This window comes from Acomys russatus, chromosome 26 (assembly GCF_903995435.1).
Source record: "Acomys russatus chromosome 26, mAcoRus1.1, whole genome shotgun sequence".
Lineage (NCBI taxonomy): Eukaryota > Metazoa > Chordata > Mammalia > Rodentia > Muridae > Acomys > Acomys russatus.
In genome coordinates, this window is record NC_067162.1 from 46737362 (window position 1) to 46756965 (window position 19604).

General features: G+C 55.1%; 1 protein-coding gene across 2 annotated transcripts in view; it reads left to right on the plus strand.

Annotated features, from left to right (window-relative positions):
- Positions 1-19604, plus strand: part of Zfpm1 (zinc finger protein, FOG family member 1) — a 57167-nt gene that overhangs the window by 21423 nt on the left and 16140 nt on the right. The window contains exons 2-3 of one of the 2 annotated variants that reach the window (XM_051168638.1): positions 1380-1502; positions 4184-4333. In XM_051168638.1, coding sequence (XP_051024595.1) covers positions 1380-1502; positions 4184-4333 — 273 coding nt within the window. Of the gene's footprint in view, positions 1-1379; positions 1503-3565; positions 4334-19604 lie in introns of those variants that run through there. The other variant, XM_051168637.1, reaches the window with a different exon arrangement.

The window sequence follows — 19604 nt, forward strand, 5'->3', positions numbered from 1 at the left end:
TTCCTAATGCTGCAACCCTTTAATGCAGTTCCTTGTGTTGTGGTGATCCCCCGCCATAAAATTATTTTCATTCTACTTCATAACTATAATTTTGCTACTGTTATGAGTTGATGTTCTGTGTTCTGATGGTCTTAGGGGACCCCTGTGAAAGGGTCATTCAACACCTCCACCCACACACACACAAAATTAAAGGGATTGTGACCCACAGGCTGAGAGCCACTGACGCAGTAAGTTCAAGGCCAGCCTGGAATGCAGGAGCCCCTGTCTGAAAGACAAAATCAAAACCCAAAGATGGCTTTTGCATGCCTTCTGCCGCCTCCTCCGCCCTGGGGCAGACACCTTCCCTCAGGTGTCCTCAGGCACTCAGACACGTGCCTTTTGGTTTATTTTCTCTAGTGGCCTGAGGCCTCGCTGCTGTGAGACTCAGGCCCCTCCCATGCCAGTAGGTGTGGCCAAGACTCAGGCTCTTCCCCCCCCCCCCCCCCGCCCCAGGGGCCACAAAATGACAGGACAGGTGTCCCCTGGAAAGTGTGGCTGAAAGATCATGAACTAGATCCACACCCACACCCCCCACACCCCACCCCCGGCTATGTGAGGGTTTCAGCTGGGCCTCAGTTCTCTGTCGTCCTGATTCCTGGAATGACCTCATCGATTGCATCACTCCTAACCAGTGCTTGGAAACTCTGGGAGTCTTCACAGAAGCACGGGGCGCTTATTCCAACCTGCCATCTCCCACTGTAAGGTGGATGCCCAGCCCACACTGTGAAGGGTACTTGCATCCTGACTCTGTCCAGGAATCATTCATCCGCCATGTTTGTTTCCGTCATGTTTTTGCCCAGTGTAGTGAGCACAAGAACTCTCCCTTGGGGAACTCTGGACCAAACCCCAAGTGTGGGGTGGCTTGACGTATGGGACCTGAGAGTTTTTCCTGCAGGAAGCCAGAAGCAGACACATGTCTGCTGTGTGGCCCTGTGAGTCTATGTGTGAGGTTGTGAGGCAGGTAGGCCATCTGAGCCCAGAGGACCCTGTGTTGATTTCTGTCGATGGTCTGTGGTTGGGAAGGGCTGAGACTCTTGTCATGGCAAGAAGGTTGTGCAATACCTGGGGAGGGACAGACAACACAAAGGGCCAGGATAGAACGCGTATCAAGTGACCCCAGAGCTTAGGAATCATTGTGGGGTGGGAATAAACACAGGGTGAAGCTCTCATGCTCAGTGCCAGGGGACCCAGAAGGTGTCATAGCCTTTGTCTCAGTGGGTGGCTGGCCCTGCCCTTGTCCCTGCTACCCACTCTACCCAGGCACCAAGGCTGAGCATGTGTGGCATGTTGTGGCCTTATCCAGAAGCACCTCGTGATTTTCCTGGGGCTCATGTCCACAGGTTCCCTCAGAGACATGGAGGCTGGAGAGGAAGCCCAGGCCATGGACCTCATCCCCATGGAGCAGGAAGCCGCAGCCCCAGAGCCTCCAGCCATAGAGGAGCCCCCGAGTCCACCCAGAGTGGGTGAGTATGCAGATCAACATCCTGCCTGGAGCTCACAGAGGACAGAAGGCCTCAGCAGGCAGCCAGTGCCCGGTGCCCTCCAGCTGGGGGAGGATGGGGGGGTTGGCTAGGGAGGGGGTGGAGTGTGCTGCAAGAGTTTGAGGTCCAGCCTCAGGCCCACACTCCAACAAGGATCTGACCTCGGTCTGGGTTTAGCCTCACCCCACTGTCACATCACTCCATTTTTTCATCCACGTGACCTCCTCAGACTCTACTGGGCCATCTGGTTGAAGTTTTCCAGGTCAGTGCATTTCTGAAGAGCTAAGGAGAGGCCACAGAAGGAAACCCCACAGACCCCCTTACTACCCAAACTCTAGGAGGCCAGGTGCAGGATGTAGGGCAATGAGACTTCAGATGCCCCCCTGAGGTCCTGGGAAGAGGGACACAAAGAGGCCAGCACCATGCCTGTGTTTTAACAGCCACCGAGTTCAAGAGGGATGGCCGTGTGCTCTGGGGTACCCTAGGGATACCTGCATCCTGACCCAGGTATCCTGGGCTCTATCTGCCTGTGAGTCTGCAGCTTTGAGCTTCAGGAGCACTCTGCTCTGTACCCATGAGCCTTTGCTCCACTTGCAGCCCCAAACTGCAAGGGCATGCCATTCCATATCTGCTGGTCTTTGTGGAGTCTGAATTAGCCCCCACTGGCCTCTTCCCACCCCTATCCCAGTGCTGGGGATTAAGCCCATGACCTCAGGCAGTGCTAGGCAAGCACTGTACCATCAAGCCACACCCCAACTTTGCTTGACAGCCTCTGATTGGACAGTGTAGCTATTGGGCCACTTGGGAGGATGGTCAGCTGGTGTGACATGATCAGGAGTGAAGGAGAGGCAGGTGGAAACCTTAAGCAGAGATCCCAAGGAACCGCCTGTGCTGTACGCGAAGAGGGCTGGTATTCTGGTGCCAGCAAGTGTACAGGGAGGCAGAGAGACAGGGCAGATGGCAGAGGACGGACAACAGAGAAGGTAGATGGGGACAGCAAAGAGGACAGCAGGCCTGGGCAAATAGCTCAGTCAGCAACATGCTTGCCACACAGGCCTCAGGCCCTGATTTGAGCCTCGGCATCTCTGTACAATCCAGGTGTGTGCTGCCTCTTATGATCCCAACCCTGGGAAGATGGGCACAGTGTGTCCCTGGGGTTCACTAGCCAGCCTGGCCAGATTGGTGTGTCCTAGGCCAATGACAGACAGTGTCTCAAAAAACAAGGTAGCAAACATCTAAGGCAGGACCTCCAAGGTTGTTCTCCACCACCACACATGACGAGGTGCGCGCGCGCGCACACACACACACAAACACAAACATACACCACACAGTATGCAGGAGAAGGAGGAAGAGGATTATTAAGGCAGGACAACACAGATGACAGGAAGGGGATGACAGAGAGGACAGGGGGACATCAGAGAGATCTTCAGGAGTCTGAATGTGGAATAGATATTCCAGGCAGTCCTTCATCCACGAGGGCTCCTCGCTGTGCACCCCACCCGTGTATCCAAGTCTCTGATTAAACGACTGCTGCCCGGGGTCCTCCTTCCCTTTCCATTCCAAGCCCAGCACCCAGCCTGAGATTCTGGCCTTTCCATGGCAACAGTTCTAGGGGTCAAGCTCTGAGTCCCATCACCCTCGGCTCCCCAAGGACACTGCCCCAGGAGTGAGGTGGCAGGTGCCAGGCCAGGCTCCAGTCAGGACCGTATTCAGTGGTTACTGTTTTCTCTGCTTTTCCTGGCATACATTACTGAGAGGTGAAGCTGTAGCTGGGCCTAGACCACCTCTCCGCCTCAGTTGTTTCTACTGGGTGGCCTCCGGGAGAGCAGGTGCCATTCTCAGAGACTGCCACCTTATCACCCTCGCCATCAGTGCTACCATCAGGAGCTGCACTAATGCAGCCAGTGGCCAAGCTGCCAAAGGGCAAGTGACTGGCGGCTGCTGGACTTTGACCCATGGCTTCCCGGGGAGCTGGCCTTTATCTGATTGGGGACCTGGGCCTGCTGAGGGGGTAGGCAGGTGGGGCCCGGGAAGGATCTGGGACAAACAGCCAGGCCTGCACCTGGCACCGGCGGCCGTGATAACACGGTGATGGGCGCGATAACGGCTCAAGAGCGTATCTGACGTTCAGGCGGGTCCAGTGCGGCTCCTCTCGGTGGCTGGAGCTCAGATGCCAGCCACTTTGATTTATAGCCAAAAATAATAGGACTTTTATACCATGGGATTGATTTATTTGATGTTAATCACAGCCCTTATCGCGGTATTAATAATCTGCTGGTCCCATGACGTCACCCAGGGGGCTTTACAGGAGCTCATCGATCGGGGGCCACACTGGTTATCTGGCCCTGCCAGGAAGGCAAACATGCCCTTTGGGCTAGAATTGGTTGCGGGGCTGGTGGAGGGGCCCAGCTGTTGCAGAGACCAGTGAGCCAGAAGCCACAGGCCTAGGTACACTGGGTGGGCACTGGGCTATGACAGGTAGCAGCTAAAGGAACAATTGTTACTGCTGTATCAGCAGGGGCTGAGGGCTTTACAAGGCTAAGAGGGAACCTGGAGTGTTAGATAGGGCAGGAGGGCAGGTGACTGTGTGCCCCTTAGCCTCAGTTTCCCTCCTGGTCACAAGCTAGCGCAGCAAGGATGTGACAATGTTTTCCTCTCTACAGATGTGAGTCCACCGACAGTGCCAGCACCTCTTGAGTCCCCTGAAGATCCTGAGGATATGGAGGGGCAGAAGTTGGAGATGAGGCCCCAGGATGAAGAGAAAGAGGAAAAAGAAGAAGAGGCAGCCCTGGCTAGTCCCTGGAGTGGGCCAGGTAACCAGGCTGACTAGCCCAGTACAGCAGTGCTGTGACCCCAGGGCAGCCTTGTTACAGCTTTCTGGGGCAGCTGGGGACTAAGCTATTTGGGATCTTGGGTCCTTGGAGACCACTGGTGCGCCCGTCTGTGTAGTTGGCCCAAGCAATGTGGTCTGAGTTGGTTTCTAGCGTGCCCATGCCCAGAGCCTGTAGTGTAGACAGAAGCATCTGGAGGGGACTAAGAGATGATAGCAGAAACAGGTGCCTGGAGGGGGCGTCTAGAGGGTGTGTCTGGAGCTGCTGATCTGAGGCAGATGCTTGGGATTCTAAGCTGATTAGTGTCCAGATGGGCTGAGGTCTGTCTGAGTTGGAGACCTGCTCTTCCTGGGGGCTGCAGCTCATATGAGGTTCCTGGTTACCGTCTGCCCCACAAGCCAGCCAGGCCTTGGCACATCTTCAGGCAGTGTGTGCTGCTCGTCGCAGACCTCACAGGTCCCAGCATATGGCAGTCATGGTACCCTTGGCTTCTGATAAGCAGATGCCAGGAGCACGGGGGGGGAGTGGCGGGGGGCAGAGGTTTCCAGGGATCTTACTGAGGGCTGCGAGCCACTGTGCAGAGCAAGTAGGAGAGGTGGGATAAGTGGTCCTCAGTGAAGGAGGAGGTGATGGATGCTGAGCACGTGGGTGGGCAGCAGATGTGCTCGTAGTTACAGAGTGTCAGCTGTGTGTGAGCACGGTGTCGTACGTCACAGCCAGACTCCTGCAGATAGAAGACATGTCAAGAGTCTTGTCTTGCTGAGGGATCAGAGAAGGCTTTGCCAGGGTAGAGACTCTGTCCCTCTTCTGGGGAACTTGGGAACCAAATTGGAAGGGGTTAGAAATAGACTCTTAATGGAGCAGATGGACATTTCGGTGGGGTCCTAAGGCATTAGAAGAGTGCAGGGGTCGATTGGTGATGTCTGCTACCAATGCAAAAGAAAATGAGTGGCGAGTATAGCTAGGGGGTGCACACTGGAGTAACAGCCTGAGGCCAGAGGAAGAGGGGTGACCTAGAAGGCCCCAGAAATGGGAACTGCACCTCGTGTGGAAATTGAGTCCATTCATAGTATGCCGCATGGCTGGTTGTCCCAGCGCAGTCACTTCTGCCACCCCTTAGAACACCAGCTGCTCAGCACACCTCACAGGGCTCAATCAAGGTGACCTCGCAGAAGTATATGGCAAGGATGTCCACTGCTTCTGGAGTGCCTGGTGGCAGTTGGGCACTGACCCAGGGTCCCATCTCAGTAGAGACCAGTGTCCCCAAGATCTTAGTACCATGGTGAGAGTAATTGCACTAGATCACGTGAGCACCAGAGCCTCTTCCACTTACAGGCCACTGCCCAAAGCCACGGAACTGGGAAGAGCCTTGTGTTCTCAGACTGCCCAGCTTCTATCCAGCCCTATGCTGACTCAGTTTCTCCATCTAGAAGAGGGTCTGTGAGGACTAACTGTGCACCAGGAGCCCATGTGGGTCTCAGATCCATGTCCACAAGTATGAAGTGGACAATACCTGCTGGGCATGGCAGGATCCTGTGTGTCTATGCACCTCAGTGGCTTCTAAGCACACTGAAGGCCTGGATGGTCCTCACATCACCCTCATAGGGCCAGCACAGTGTTACACCCAGTTCAACATAGGGCAAGGAAAGGCAGGCCACATCACTGACTAGGGACTGTATCTCGCAACAGAGGTCCAGATATGAGGTCATCTACAACAGTGTGGATTACCCACTGGCCTTATCCACTCCTTTTCTTAGACGGAGAAGCTTACAGCTTGCCCTGCCCCCCATGAAGGCCATACCCCATGGGCTGTGGTTTGGGGTCAGGGTGCACCCCAACATCCAAGTTATTTGCATCCTCAGGGGCCAGGCACTGCCCTATCAGCTCCCACAGATAGGAATTTCTGTGCAGTGGGCAGCGATGGGGTTGATAAGTGGCCACTGGCCAACCGCCGTGGTAGCCATCGCCTATCAGCTCCCGCACAGGCTGTGCTTATCACCCAGTGGGGAAGCTGCTGGAGAGGCGCAGGGGGCTCTTATCTCCAGGGCCGCCCAAGCCTGTGATGGGGTTGCAGGGTTAAGGCCTGAAGGCAGTGCCCAGTCTGGTGACAGATGACAGATCAAGTGGCCACTTTTGCCTTGTTGGTTGCCTATGGCTCTTCCTGACCTCTGGTCTGGTTTGTAGCCCCCTCGCCCCTCCAGCAGGTCCCAGCACTCACCCTACCTGCAGGGACACTGCCTGAGAAGTGTCTTCCACTGTCCCTCTCTGGAGAGAAGGTATAGAGCTGGCTTGGACTCTGGTCTTCCTCTGGCTTTGTCTGACTCAGGAAGTCCCTGAGCCTTTCCCTATCTGCTGTGCCTGAGGTGAGCACTGGACCATGACAGAGGCGAGAGTTCAGGGCTGGGATCTCCAGAGAGCTCTACCCATACTGGACACCATCTGGGGGCACTCAGCACACTCCTCTCTAGATGAGTCCGGACTTAAATAGGCCCTAGAAAGTGGCTGTCACGGAGCCTGACCTTACTGCTTCTTCATAGCAACTGTACATGCATGAGACAGCTCATCTCCTGATGGCCCAGGCCTAGAGCAGATGAAGAAAAGCCCTTCAGGAAGGCTTGGTGTTTTAAAGTGTTTGCCACATGCACACGAAGGCTGCTGCTTCCTGTAAATGCCAGTGGACTAGCAGCCCGCCTGGAGTTTCAGACGGAGACAGAGGATCCCTAGGGCAAGGTAGCAGGTAGTCCTGGCCATAATTAGTGACCTCTGCTTGAGAGACCCTGCCTAGGTGAATAAGGTGGAAGAGTGAGCAAGGATGACTCCCAGAATCACCCTTGGGCATACACACATACACACATACATGCACACATACATGCATGCACACGCACACACACACACACACACAGATAGAAAAAAGAACCCCAAGAAGCCCCCACTTGCCCCCCTAGTTCCCATGCTGGGCATCACTGGGATGCCCAGGAACACTCTCTTGACTGCTGCAGACCCAAGTAGAATGCAGCCCCAAGGCCTGTAAATCACCATCACTGTCCCGATCTCCTGCCTCTGTCGCTGCCTCTAGCTTCCCCCTGCCCTGCTGCTTGGTCACTGTAGCGTTCCGAAGTCTGAGTAGTGCACGATGGCGTTTTCGTCCATTGTCACGAGTTCTGTCTTGCCAGATACTGGCCACTCTGTTCTTCAGTGCTGCTGCTGTGAGGGGCAGGAGCCCAGCTTTGCTGAGTGGCTGTGGGTGGACCAATGACCTCTGGACCTCGGTTCCATATTCTTTAAAATAGAGATGGGCAGAATCGCTGTGGCCCTCCAACTTGTCACCTACTGGGCAGCTGGTTTCCCTCACACAGGGGTGCAAGCAAGTTCAGAAACCGCTCCTGCAGCTGACTTTGCGCAACACAATGGGCGATGTCCAGTTGCAGCTCTGATGGCCACGCACTGCCCAGAGTCCTGCTTTGCAGTGACCCCACAGTGTGGTCTCAGCCCTGTTTTCTGAGCAGTGGGGATGAGTAGCCCCATGTAGATTATAAAACCCAAGGTCAGTGCCAGGACAGTACATCTAGAGCACACGTGACAAAAGCCCACAGTGCTTGGCAGGATGAGAGAGACCTGGGTAGGCCTTCGTCTAAGGCATGCTGTATCTCGACGTCTGGGGTTTGGAGATGCCAGAGAGGGGAAGCCTACAAGAAAGGAACAGCCATGCAAAGACCCAGAGGACTTGGAGCTTAGCAGTGTATGAGCCAAGAGAGAGTAGAGTCGGAAGGGGGCTGCAGCCCTGTGGGTTTGGGTCTCAGCCCAACAGGTGAGGGGAAGATAGGAGGGATTGGAGCGGGGGGGGGGTGGGGGGGTGGGGGTGGGGCTTATGTACCCCTGACACACAGCAGGGACACACCCGGGCCTGATGGGCTGCAGACCCGTTCAGGTCGGTTGTGTACAAGGCTCAGGGATGCCCTTGCTGAGCCCCAAGCCTGGCTTCCCGGGGCTCTCGGCTGAGTTCTTGCTGGGAAAATTAGAGAAGGAGGGAGTCTGAAATGACCTTGTGTGCAAGAGTGATGGGGGTTTCAAACCCAGCCATTGCAGATGGCTCAGAAATAGGATCGGAAACCTTGCATGGCTGCCTTGCCGTGGGATGTGAGGACCTGTCCCTGTGCTCCGTGCCACCCGATGTCATCCTCCTTCTATCACCTTCCCTTAAAGTCAGGAGGACATGGCTTACAAACACACCAGCTCTGTCAGGCCCTCTGGACCTCCGGGCCCCCTGGCATGGTCTTAAGCAAGTGGCTGAAAGGAGCAGACAGGCCAGGTCCTGAGGCTCCTGTCTGTCAGGTATCACAGACCCTCTTCCTGGGAATCCCTCCAAGATGGGCCTCAGCAAAGGAATTGACAGGCCACTCAGTTCCTTCCAAAAGACTCCATAGAAAATTGGGGGATCTGGCACACAGAGGGATCATGGCCTTCCCAGGTCCCCCAAAGGTTGCATGCATGGCATCAGTACACCAGCTGTGTGACGTGTACCTGTGCCAACAGAATGGCACTCCAGCTGTCTCTCTACACCCCCCCCCCCCCCGCCCAGTGTCTTGTCCCTGACCCTCACCTCTGCGGGTCTGACTCTGTAGAGACCCTCCCAGAAGACTAGGCTGGGGTTGGTCCTCAAGCCCACTGTGCTTGCTTCCTTACATGGATTCAGGCCAGTGAGCCTGTAGGGGTTTAGGTGGCTTTCCTGCGGCATCGAAGTGATTGAAGGGGTGGTCCTGGGCTACCTAGCACATTCACATGGTACTGGTGTGCTGAGTATAGCCTTCCCACGTCACCCTGAAGTCCTCTTGCCCTTCCCTTTATGGCCTGCCTCGACTCTGCTCCTGGATCCTGCCCTCAGAGAGCGGGGACCAGAACAAGCTCCACGCAGCCTGGGGTGGTGGTGCACTCCTTTAATCCCAGCACTCGGGAGACAGAGGCAGGCGGATCTCCGTGAGTTCGAGGCCAGCCTGGTCTTCAAAGAGAGTTCAGTATAGCCAAGGCTACACAGAGAAACCCTGTCTTGAAAAACAAAACAAAACATGAGAGTGGGGCAGCTTCCCCATACAAGGTGCTACATCAAGGTCTGACAGCATCCTGAGGCCTGGTGAGGATGTGGCAGAGGAGCGAGCTGGCAGGATTGAGGCAACATCTTCCCACGCACATTGTGGGGAGGAAGTGACTATAGAATCCTTATTGGAGCACATGGTCCTTGGGACCTGAAAATCTGCCTTGCTCCTGGCTCCAGAAACCAAGCAGAGCAGGGAGGGGGAGCCCTGTGGTTCCTTACAGCTGAGATCAAGGAGCTCACTGACCCCACAGTCCTGGCCTGAGGGAGCCCAGAGCCAGGCTGCCCACCTAGGGCAGGATATAGAGGCAAGAAAGGGTAAACAGGACTGTGTCTCTTCCACCCAGGAGTTTCTTGGAGCCCAGAACTCTTTCCAGGATCTATTATGAACAGTCAGCCCATCCCAGCTTCTGGGGGCAGGGCCAGGAAGGCTGGCCATGTACCAGGCCAGTGTGTGTCCCTGAGCAGTGTCAGTCGGCCTAAGTGTCAAGGCCAAGTGGGAGAGCAGGTGGCCAGCACTGGAGAGGGACCCCATCTCTAAGCTGATAATTAGGATGGAGGGAGGCATTCAGGCAGGGGTCTGGAATGTGCAAAAGTCCTGAGGCATTGGGGTCATGGTGCGATGGAGCCTTGGGGCTAGGGTGAGCATGGGGAGAGATAGTGCAGGGCACAGACGGGTCAGGGTCCAGGTTATGAGCCATTGACCTTGTCTTGTCCTGGTGCTAGAGATAGACTCCCAGCTCTCAAACATACTAGGATAGCACTTCACCTCCAAACCACACCCAGTCTCCAAATTCTTGGCTACACAGTGGAGATGCTGAAAGATGTCCGGGGCATTTGATCAGCTGCCTAAGAGAACAGATCAGAGTTGGGGCATCCCAGGGTCTTGGGGTAGAAGAGGCTGCTGCTGCGAGGTGTTAGCCATTTCCTGTGGGAAGCCCTGGCCAGATCTCCTGCAAAGGGTCCCAGGGAAGCAAGAGATGGGGTCCCCTCCCTCCCATGGAGCGGTAGCTTGTTATCTGGACTGTGTCCGGCTGACTAATCTCACAAGCCCGGGGTTTCTGTGTGAACCTCAAGGCCTGTTATCTGGCGGCTGAGGCAGGACGGCTTGTCCTGATGGACAGCCTGGGAGATGGGCCGATAGCTGGCCATGCTCCCCTCCCCACGACTGACTGTCTGGCATGTGTGGGTGGGAAAAATCATTCCAGCTATTTTGCGTTATCATGGGGCCTGGTGTGGCAGGCGATAGGTCTATTTGTCTAAGATTAGTCAGTGGGGGAGGGGGCACTGGTAGATGATAGGGGTCACTTTAGGGTCAGCCTCAGAGAACAGCCCAGCAGCTGAGAGCCCCTTTGAAGGCTCTTGTTTTTCTGAGACCCCAGGGTTGCTATGAACACTCTAAAGCTACGAGATGGGTGAAAAGACCTAAGGAATCTTTACTATCAGGCACATTCTTCCTGAATAGTCTCTGAGTTATCTATCTCCTGGGGCAGGCACCCTCAGGGGCTGGAAAGACAGGAGGATGGCCTTGCTGTCACGGGATGTATTGAAAACACCGCCACCCCTGTTTCCAAGGCCAGAGACAATTCTAGATGGTGTTGGAGTGGGGCTTCTAAGCCAGCACACCCAGGAATAGTGTATTGGGGCAAAAGACACCATGAAAGGCTTAAGCTGAGTGTACACAAATGGACTTAAATGCAGGATGAAGAGAAAGGAGCCTCAGAGGTAGAGGGGGCCTCATCAAGGCAGTGCTAAGTAGGTGATTTTCCTAGAAACAAGGTTCAGGGGTCATAGCCTTGGGTCAGCATGGGCCATGGGAGGATGGATGACAGATGGAGATGGACATCCTGGCTATCCACTGGTCTGTCCACATGAGTCCTGGGCTAGCTATGGCTCAGATTCCACCTTGACAACTGTCCTTGGTCCCTGGGAACTGCAGGGGAGGGGGCCTCACACTAGTAATACTACATAGGTGACCCATCAAACTGCCCTCCGCCTCCTGCTGGCCCCATCTCTTGCTTTCAGACGCTGAGCATCTGGGACATGACAGATCTTGGGGGTTAACAACTCCATCTGAGCAGTAGCTGGAGTGGCAGCCAATCACCAAGGGATAGACACGTAGCTGCAACATGGAGACAAGGCCAGTGGTTATGCACTCCAGTGCCCAGGATTCTCACGGGGCTCTTTCTGACACCTGATGAGTGGCCTCCAAGGCACAGCTGGTATAACAGCATCAGGAGCAATAGGGGACCAAGTATGCCAGGCAGTTCTGCTCTGGGAGCAGATCCCACTGGCTGCTGCGTGGGTACAAACAGAGCCCAGAAGATACGAGACTACACTATGCAGGCAGCAGGAGGCACTGCAGCTACCCATTACAGATGTAGAAACTGAGGCAGACAAGCAAGATGGGCAACTCTGGGGAGGACTGAGCAGGCCTACCTCTTGTGAGTGTCCATTACCTACCCTGATGTCTCTGCTCAAGGAGCTCTCAGTGGACAGTGTAGGCAGAGGGTAAGTGGACAGACAGCAGGACATCCAGTGGGAAATGCAGGCCTAGAGGGGGGCCCCAGGCCTAGCTGCCCACCACATGTGCCCTACTGACCTCACCCCCTTCCGGGACCCGCTGTCTGTGGCCAGGGCAGGCTATCTTGGTGGCGGCGCTAATCAAGTTGTTTCCTTCTCCGCCCTCCCACCAGCTTCCTGCCCAGTTAGCAGGCCCTGCAGCTGGCCCAGACATCAGCCAGCTAGGTCCCAGTCTTGCCAGGGGAGTTTTAACCACTGCCTTCCAGCAGTTTCCCTCTTGTCCCCTTCCTGGATCTAAGGTCTACATGTCATTTCAACCTCAAGAGTCATGGCCTCCTCAGAATGGTGGCCACGGGCCTGCCTCAGGACCTACAAAGGATGGGTTGCAGTGTGTGTGGTAGGGGACAGCTATTGTTATTGGTGCCATGGTTGATGATGCCACCCGTGTGGTCACTGCTGCTGCTCTGAGCCCCACTGCGGTGACTGTCTTTAGCCCTGGCACCGGCTTACTAGCCACAGGTACCCTACTTAGCAGAGCCCCCAGCACTGTGGCCATCACTGGCAAGTCACTCTTGCTGGCAGCACCACCACAGGCGTCAGAGCCAACTCAGCTGCCATCCAGCTCTATCTCTTCTCTCATTCTCATACCCCATCCTGGCCAGAGCCACAGCTGCACCAGCTGTTTCTACCATGACCACAGTACCTAGTGGAAATAAGACACGGGTCTGCGGTGACCTTGGGTCTGCATCCTCTCACTTCCATGGGTAGCAGTGAGGCGCCTCAGCCGGGAAGCTGCCCTTTCTCTGTGGGATGTGGACAGAGTGACTGCAGTAAGGCAGAGCAGCAGAAGTGGGGCAGACTTGCGCTTCCCTGTACCCATGACTGGGATCCATACAGGCCCAGGTACCGAGGCAGAGTAGTGAGACCCGCAGATACTGGGACACGTTCCCTCCCCTCTCTTGGTCTTACCCTGACCCAGAAGGGAAACTGAGGAAGCTCTGCTCAGTTGTGGGTAGCACTGCCCTCATGTGAGCAGCATTTCTCTGAGACGACTCCCCCGCCTTGCCACTGGCTGTGAGACCCAGCATGCTGCCTAGACTCACCCAGACTCAGGATGGGAGCCGGGAAGCAAGCCCTCACCCTCTCCCTGCCAGCCCTGTGACATCGCTTTTCTTTGAGAGGCACCCCTTCCCCATAGCCACGATGACTCCTTATTTATTTATTTATTTATTACCTCTCTATCTCTGTGCGTAACTTTTGATTTCCTCGCTGCGTTTTTTCCATTATGGAGGCGGTGGACGCAGCCGATAAGATCGGTCCCCAGAGATGGGACAAAGGGGCCGCCGTCGGCTCGAGAGCTGGTCATATCCTGCACGCAAGGGCCCAGCGCGGCCTGAGATGAGGCGAGATGCTATCATACCTTATTGTGTCTCATGAGGGCCCTGCCCACCCAGCCCTGCCCCCAGCTGGGTTATCCAGGTCCTCTGCAATCACCATAGGCCTTGGATTCACCCTTCAATCCACTAAGCCTCCATGTCCCCTGATATGACTGGTGCTGTGGGGTATATTGGGCCGCACTAACCAAGGCCTGCCACGGCCCCTTCTAAGCAGGGACTTGATGGGGCCCTGTGAATTTATCCAGAAAGACCGTGAGTGTGGACTGGAAGCCAGCGAGGATGGCCATTGTAGTGACGCCAGAGGACATTTTTGACCCTTAAGAAAGTCTCTACAAGAGCTGGGCAGTGGTGGGGTACACCATTAGTCCCAGCGCTCGGGAGGCAGAGGCAGGTGATGTCTGAGTTTGAGGCCAGGCTGGTCTAAAAGCAAGTTTCAGGACAGGCAAGGCTACACAGACAAAACCTATCGTGAAGGAAAAAACAAAAACCTTTCTGAGAAATGCAGACTCCATAGAATACTGTTAGAGACCCCTGAGCCTGAGATAGGCTTGACCTGGGCTCCACTGCCCCTGACATGGAGCCACCAAGCTGCACAGTCTCCTACCCCTGCAATTGGCTAGTTCTGCCCGAGTTCCCCCTGTCCCCAGGCCGACCCTGAAGATGCCATGTATTCTAGATCAGATGCAGATTGTACGAAGGTGGGACAGGTGCCCCGGGACCACAGGCTCCAACACCAGCCATGCTGGGTGCCCAGTTCCAGGGTCAGCAGGGAGCTGCCGCAGGAGACACGTGGATCTAGGGTAGGACCAGCCTGCTTGGTTCTCCCCTTTTCTGAACACACAGCAGTCCCTGCCCTCGCCATGTCATCCCCCTTCCCTTTCCCAGTCAGGGAAGCTTGAGGAAAGACAGAGCCAGATCAGACGCTTGGATCTGAACTCCCGATGTCCCAATGTGACCGTAGCCCCCAAGCTGACAGAGGCTACTGCAGATGGCTCTTCTGAGAGGAGATGCTAACAAATCCCTAAAACCTCCTTGTCTCCCAACCCTCACGGTGCCTGACTCACCCTGGGGTGGAGGCCTAACACCCACAGTGGCCGGGAGTCCTGTAGCCAGGGCCTCAGTCTCCCCACTTGCACATACCCCCATTGTAGGGGCCTCTGGTCTGTGTGCTCAGGCCCTGAAGCACCAGTGTGCTCTAGATGGTAGCTGTGTCCTGACATACCGGCCTCTCCCTCACCTGCCACTGGCCCCAGGAGGTGAGTGCTGTAGGCAAGGCAGGCAGCTGTCACTCCAGGTAGGAGAGGGCTTAACCTTTTCACCCTTAGCAACAGCAGCCACTTCCCAGACCTTCGCATGCCCTCCTGCCCACCCTCTGACCACTTAGACCGTGACACCAGAGGACAAAGAAATGATGACAAAGTGGATGGGTACGCTGTGCTGGAGCCAGGTGAATCCAGGCCCTGACCAGACTAGAGTGTCCATGCCACCACAAGTAGGCAGGGAGGTGCGGGGGCTCTAAACTGATGGGGCTTCCTCTGTCTCTATCCTGGGTGAAGACAGCGGAGCATCTAGCACAGAGCTCTTAGAGAAGCCTAGCAAAGACATATCTGTGCTCCAGGGCAAGCTGGAAGCCATGACTCTCCGTCTCCTCAGGGATGTGGGGTGGGTAGGAAAGAACTCCTTGCCTAGACATGGCACATAAGCCAATAAAGGATCTGTGTATCTGTTGAAGGGGTAGTGGGTGCTTAGGTCACTGTTGCCATGGTTGTTCGTGCTGGTCTGTCTGCTTTGGCTGTGCCCCAAAGGGACAGAGGTAGTGTCCCTCTCCAAGGAGTCCTGGCTCCAGGTTCTGTAGGAGTGACCTAGAATCCTGGCTGACTCTAGAGGAGGAAGGCGTCCCTGGACCCATTACAACCTGTAGATTCACCTTCTGTCACAGCCAGCCCTTACCCCAGAACAAGCTCAATTAGCCCAGGTGGTAAGAGGCCCCCACAGATCCCTGGAAGGAAAAGCCCCACCCTTCATAGCCTCCTCTTCCCAGGTGGACCCAGATCTGCCATTAGCAAGGGCCAGGGTTCAGCCGATAAAGGCTGTTTGTTGCTCCATGTCAAAAAAATCAATACTCGACAAGCACGGCCCCAGCACGACCAGGGAGGGGCCGTAGGCTAGAGGGAAAGGGCAGGACTTCAGCACCTAGACCAGCCTGCCACCCAGCACCAGGGTTTGGGGTTCCCAGTGAGTGACCCAGACCCCAGGCCAAAGTGACCACACACACATCCTACCCTGCACTTTTTTTTTTTTTTTTTTTTTTTTTTTGTGGACAGGAAGCATGAGGCTGCCCTTTTCTTCCACGGGGCCACCAGAGTGGTGGCTGGACCTGAGGTGGAGGCTGGATGGCCAGGCAAAGAAGCTCACAGGGGCAGGGAACAGAAACAGGGGGTACCCTTCCACCCCCTGGGACCAGCTGCCCCTTCTCCCAGGCACAACACCCTCCTGGCTGTGGGACATGTGATGCTCAGAATGTCCCTGAGAGCTGGCAGTCTAGGGAGCTAGACACCTGTTAGCTCTGAGGTTTGAGATCAGTGAGGTGAGAGGGAGGGCACTCAGGAACAGCATGAGGCTCTCTCAGGATCTAGTGCAGCACCCTGGACCAGCCCACCCATCCTGTTGTAGATGCTGCTCTGCACCTGATTGTCCTAGAACCGCCCTTTGCCACCTTCTCAAGAGTGGACATATGTGGTTCAGAGCAGAACTGCTTCCCGGTATGAACTGGCCACATCCTTACAGGACTTGGACCCACATTTCTGGTGGCCTCCAGTCATCCCAGCCTGGCCAGAAATACCAAATGCTGTCAGAATCAGACTATAACTAAAACAGCTGGCGGGTCCCCACTTTCCTAATGGCTTGCAACTCAAGGTGCTCTTTGAGGTCAGAACTTACCCCCCAAGGGCAAGGCAGAGACTTTTCCATTTCCCTTGGAGCTCACCCCAGCCCTCAGTGCCTCTGCTTGTGTCCACCGTGCCTGGTACTCTGCAGCTTATCTGACTGGTGCCATCCTCTCCCTCTGCAGAATGCCTGGCAGAAAGTTTTTCCATCTCGGCTGTGCCAGTGGCCACAGGCTTTAGAGTCCCTGTCCAATACCTGTGCATGAGCACTGGGGCCCTGCTGGGCTTTCAGAATCATTTACTACCCCTGTTCCTACTCACACTCCTATCTGTAAGTGGGAAATGTGGTCAAGTTCTGGCATACCCAGCCTCCTGATACAGGGGGGTTGCTGTGAATGAGCCAGTATCACCTGGTTGGAGTCATGAGTATCGAGGTCAGAGGGAGCTGGCTGAACTCTCCTTACTGGCAGGGTGACCTCAGGAAAGTCCCTTGACCTCTCCAAGCTTGCTTTCAATGCCCCTGTCTTCCTTAAAAATTGTTTAGCAAACAGAGACTCTTTCAGTAACCAAGCGAGGGCAGGCCTAACACACAGCACCCCCCCACACACACCTTTGACAGGCAGATTTGTCTTGAGTGTGACTTGATCCAGAGAGCACATCCCAGCCGCTCTCCAGCCCTCTCTCATCTGCTGTGTGACTCTAGGGAGTCGCTTGCCCTTTCTGGGCCTTGGTTTTAGTGGGAGCAGATGTCCTATAGGCCATACACTGTGCCTACCCTGCTCTGTAATCACACCTGCAGAATCTTCTAGACCCTGCCAGACTAGGGCTCCCCTCCTTCCCCATTCATGTCTTATTCTTTTCTTTACTGTGACTTTTATCAAAAGCAAACAGCGCGATCCTTGTGATAGGGGCCACTCCCCAGCTGCCCTGTGGGAGCCACAGGACGGGTTGGTGGGAACGATTGGGCTGATTACATAAGTTGTGCCGGTGGTGAGCCGGTGGGCACCCACATACCAACCACAGACCCCACAGGGCATGGTGGTGGCTTTGGGTGGTTGGTTTGGTGCTCCAGAAGCCCTGGCCATTGGCACAAGGGGTCTGGCCCCATCTGAGCTGAGGAAGCCTCTTGCTGACTCTGCTACACACCGCAGCCTCCTGTTTTAGACTTGCAAGCCAGTCACTACCCACATGGGAAGACTGGGGTGACTCAGGTACTATCATAAGGGCACTGTGAGGTCAGGATTTAAGAGTGACCATACTTGGGGAACCAGAGAGGTGGGCCAATGGTTAAAAGGACCCAAGTTTGGTTCTCAGACATTGATTGTGTCAGGAGGCTTCAGCCCCAAGGGGCCTGACACCCTCTTCTGGCCTCTGTGAGCACCTAGATAGACACATGACATACATATACACAGACACATACACACTGTAAATAAAACATTTAAAAAGGAGTGGTCACCCTTGGGGATGAGAGCTTGTGGAATTTGCTTAAGATCTCTGGGCCCCTTCAGGACTAGACAGTGCTGTAAGTACATGCCACCGAGGGAAACCACTTAGGTTTCAAGGTAGAGCTGGGACCCAGGGACCACAAGTCAGGTCTGAGGGACTCCCAGGCCAAGGGCACCACCTGGGAGTGTAGTCTCAGCACTGTAGTAAACATGGCCCCTTAGCCTCAATCACAGACGCAGACTCTCTTTTTTTTTTTTTTTTTTTTTTTTTTTTTTTTTTTTTTTTAATATTTATTTATTTGAGTGCTTTATCTGCAGAAGAGGGCATCAGATCACATTCTAGATGGTTGTGAGCCACCATGCGGTTTGCTGGGAATTGAACTCAGGACCTCTGGAAGAGCAGGCGGCGCTCTTAACCACTGAGCCACCTCTCCAGCCCCAGATGCAGACTGTTTAGGATGATATATGAGCACCTCTTCCACAGCACTGTAAGCCGAGGCTCCGGCAAGACAGAACCACAGACTTAGGGCAGCTTCAGGGCTCGGCCTGTTGGCTTGAACACCAGTTATGCTACCCAGTGAACCCCAACAATGGCTAGATCTATCTCTACCTCCAGCCAGCCTCCAGCTGAGGAGGTAAATCCTGGGCTTCTGTTCCTGGGGAGAGAGTACCCTGGGGGGCTGTGCGTGACTAACATTGTAAACATTGTTCCTTGAAGATGCTTCTGGAGAATGCAATTAAGTCCCTGCACGTGTTCTTTTCTGGAAGCAATGTGTGCAGTTGTTTACCTGAATGAACTAGCCCTTGACCCAGTGCTGGACCTGTAGTGACAGCCTGGTTCCTGTCAAGGGTCCATCCAGGGAGCAGAGGGAAACTGAGGGCCAGACCATTTCAGAAGCCAGCCGCTCCCTCCCACCTCACCCCTCAAACGGGTCCTGAGGTCGTAAGTGTGGTAAGATGCCACTTACAGGCACACCCCACACTCTCTCTGAGCCTCAGCCTCCCAGGTATGCCAGGAGGTGCCCTGCAAGTCACGCCTGGTGCTACAGCACAGGAGATGGGGGCCAGGGTTCATGTTAGGATTGCAAATTTTAAGAGACAAAGGCACACCCTCCATTTCTCCAGCTGAGGGGACATGCGGCCAGAGCCTGAACCAGGTTGGAACCCACCATGACAGCCCACCATGGTCGCTGCCTGTGCCCATGAGGCATCTGGACAAGACCTAGTTCCTGGAATTCCCCAGAGTAGAGGCTGTGGACCCAATCCCTGGCCCTAGACACCCCTCAGGGTTCCGTGAGAGCTAGCCTGTGCCACAAACCCAGAGACTAGATTATGCCGCATCCAGCCCAGGTTTCCTGTCACCACTGTTGAGCCCCACTTTTTCTAGAAAACTCTTCCCAGCTCCATGCCTGTCACATCTCCCAGTATGGCATCCCAGCCGTAAGCCCTGGGCTTTTCTCCCTGTGCCCTCGGTCTCAGGGTCCTTGGAAAAGGAACAGCTTCTCCAAGCCCCACTTTTCTTGTGTTGTTTTACTTGCTAGGAGCATGGCTCTGCGGGGTGCTAGCACTCTTTTGGCTGCAAGGGGTTGGGGTAGGAACTAAGTTATCTAAGTAACTGAATGTTGACTGTCACCAGAGCTGCTGCGCACAACTGCCCTGTACAGGGTGCCAGGGTGAGCTGGGGCTGAGATCAGCTGCACTCCCCTCACCAGTCTGCCTCAAGAGTCACCCTCAAACTGCCTGACCTGGACCCTGAACCAGAGAGGTGTGTTACCACAGTGACTGTTGTACATCCCCACCTCTCCCAGGCCTCCCCCTGGTCCCTGAGTGCAAAATGGTGGTGCTGCCCCCCTGAGAGAGCGACCACAGGCCTTATCAGCAACCAGCCCTCTCTGGTGGTGTGTGATACCCAGA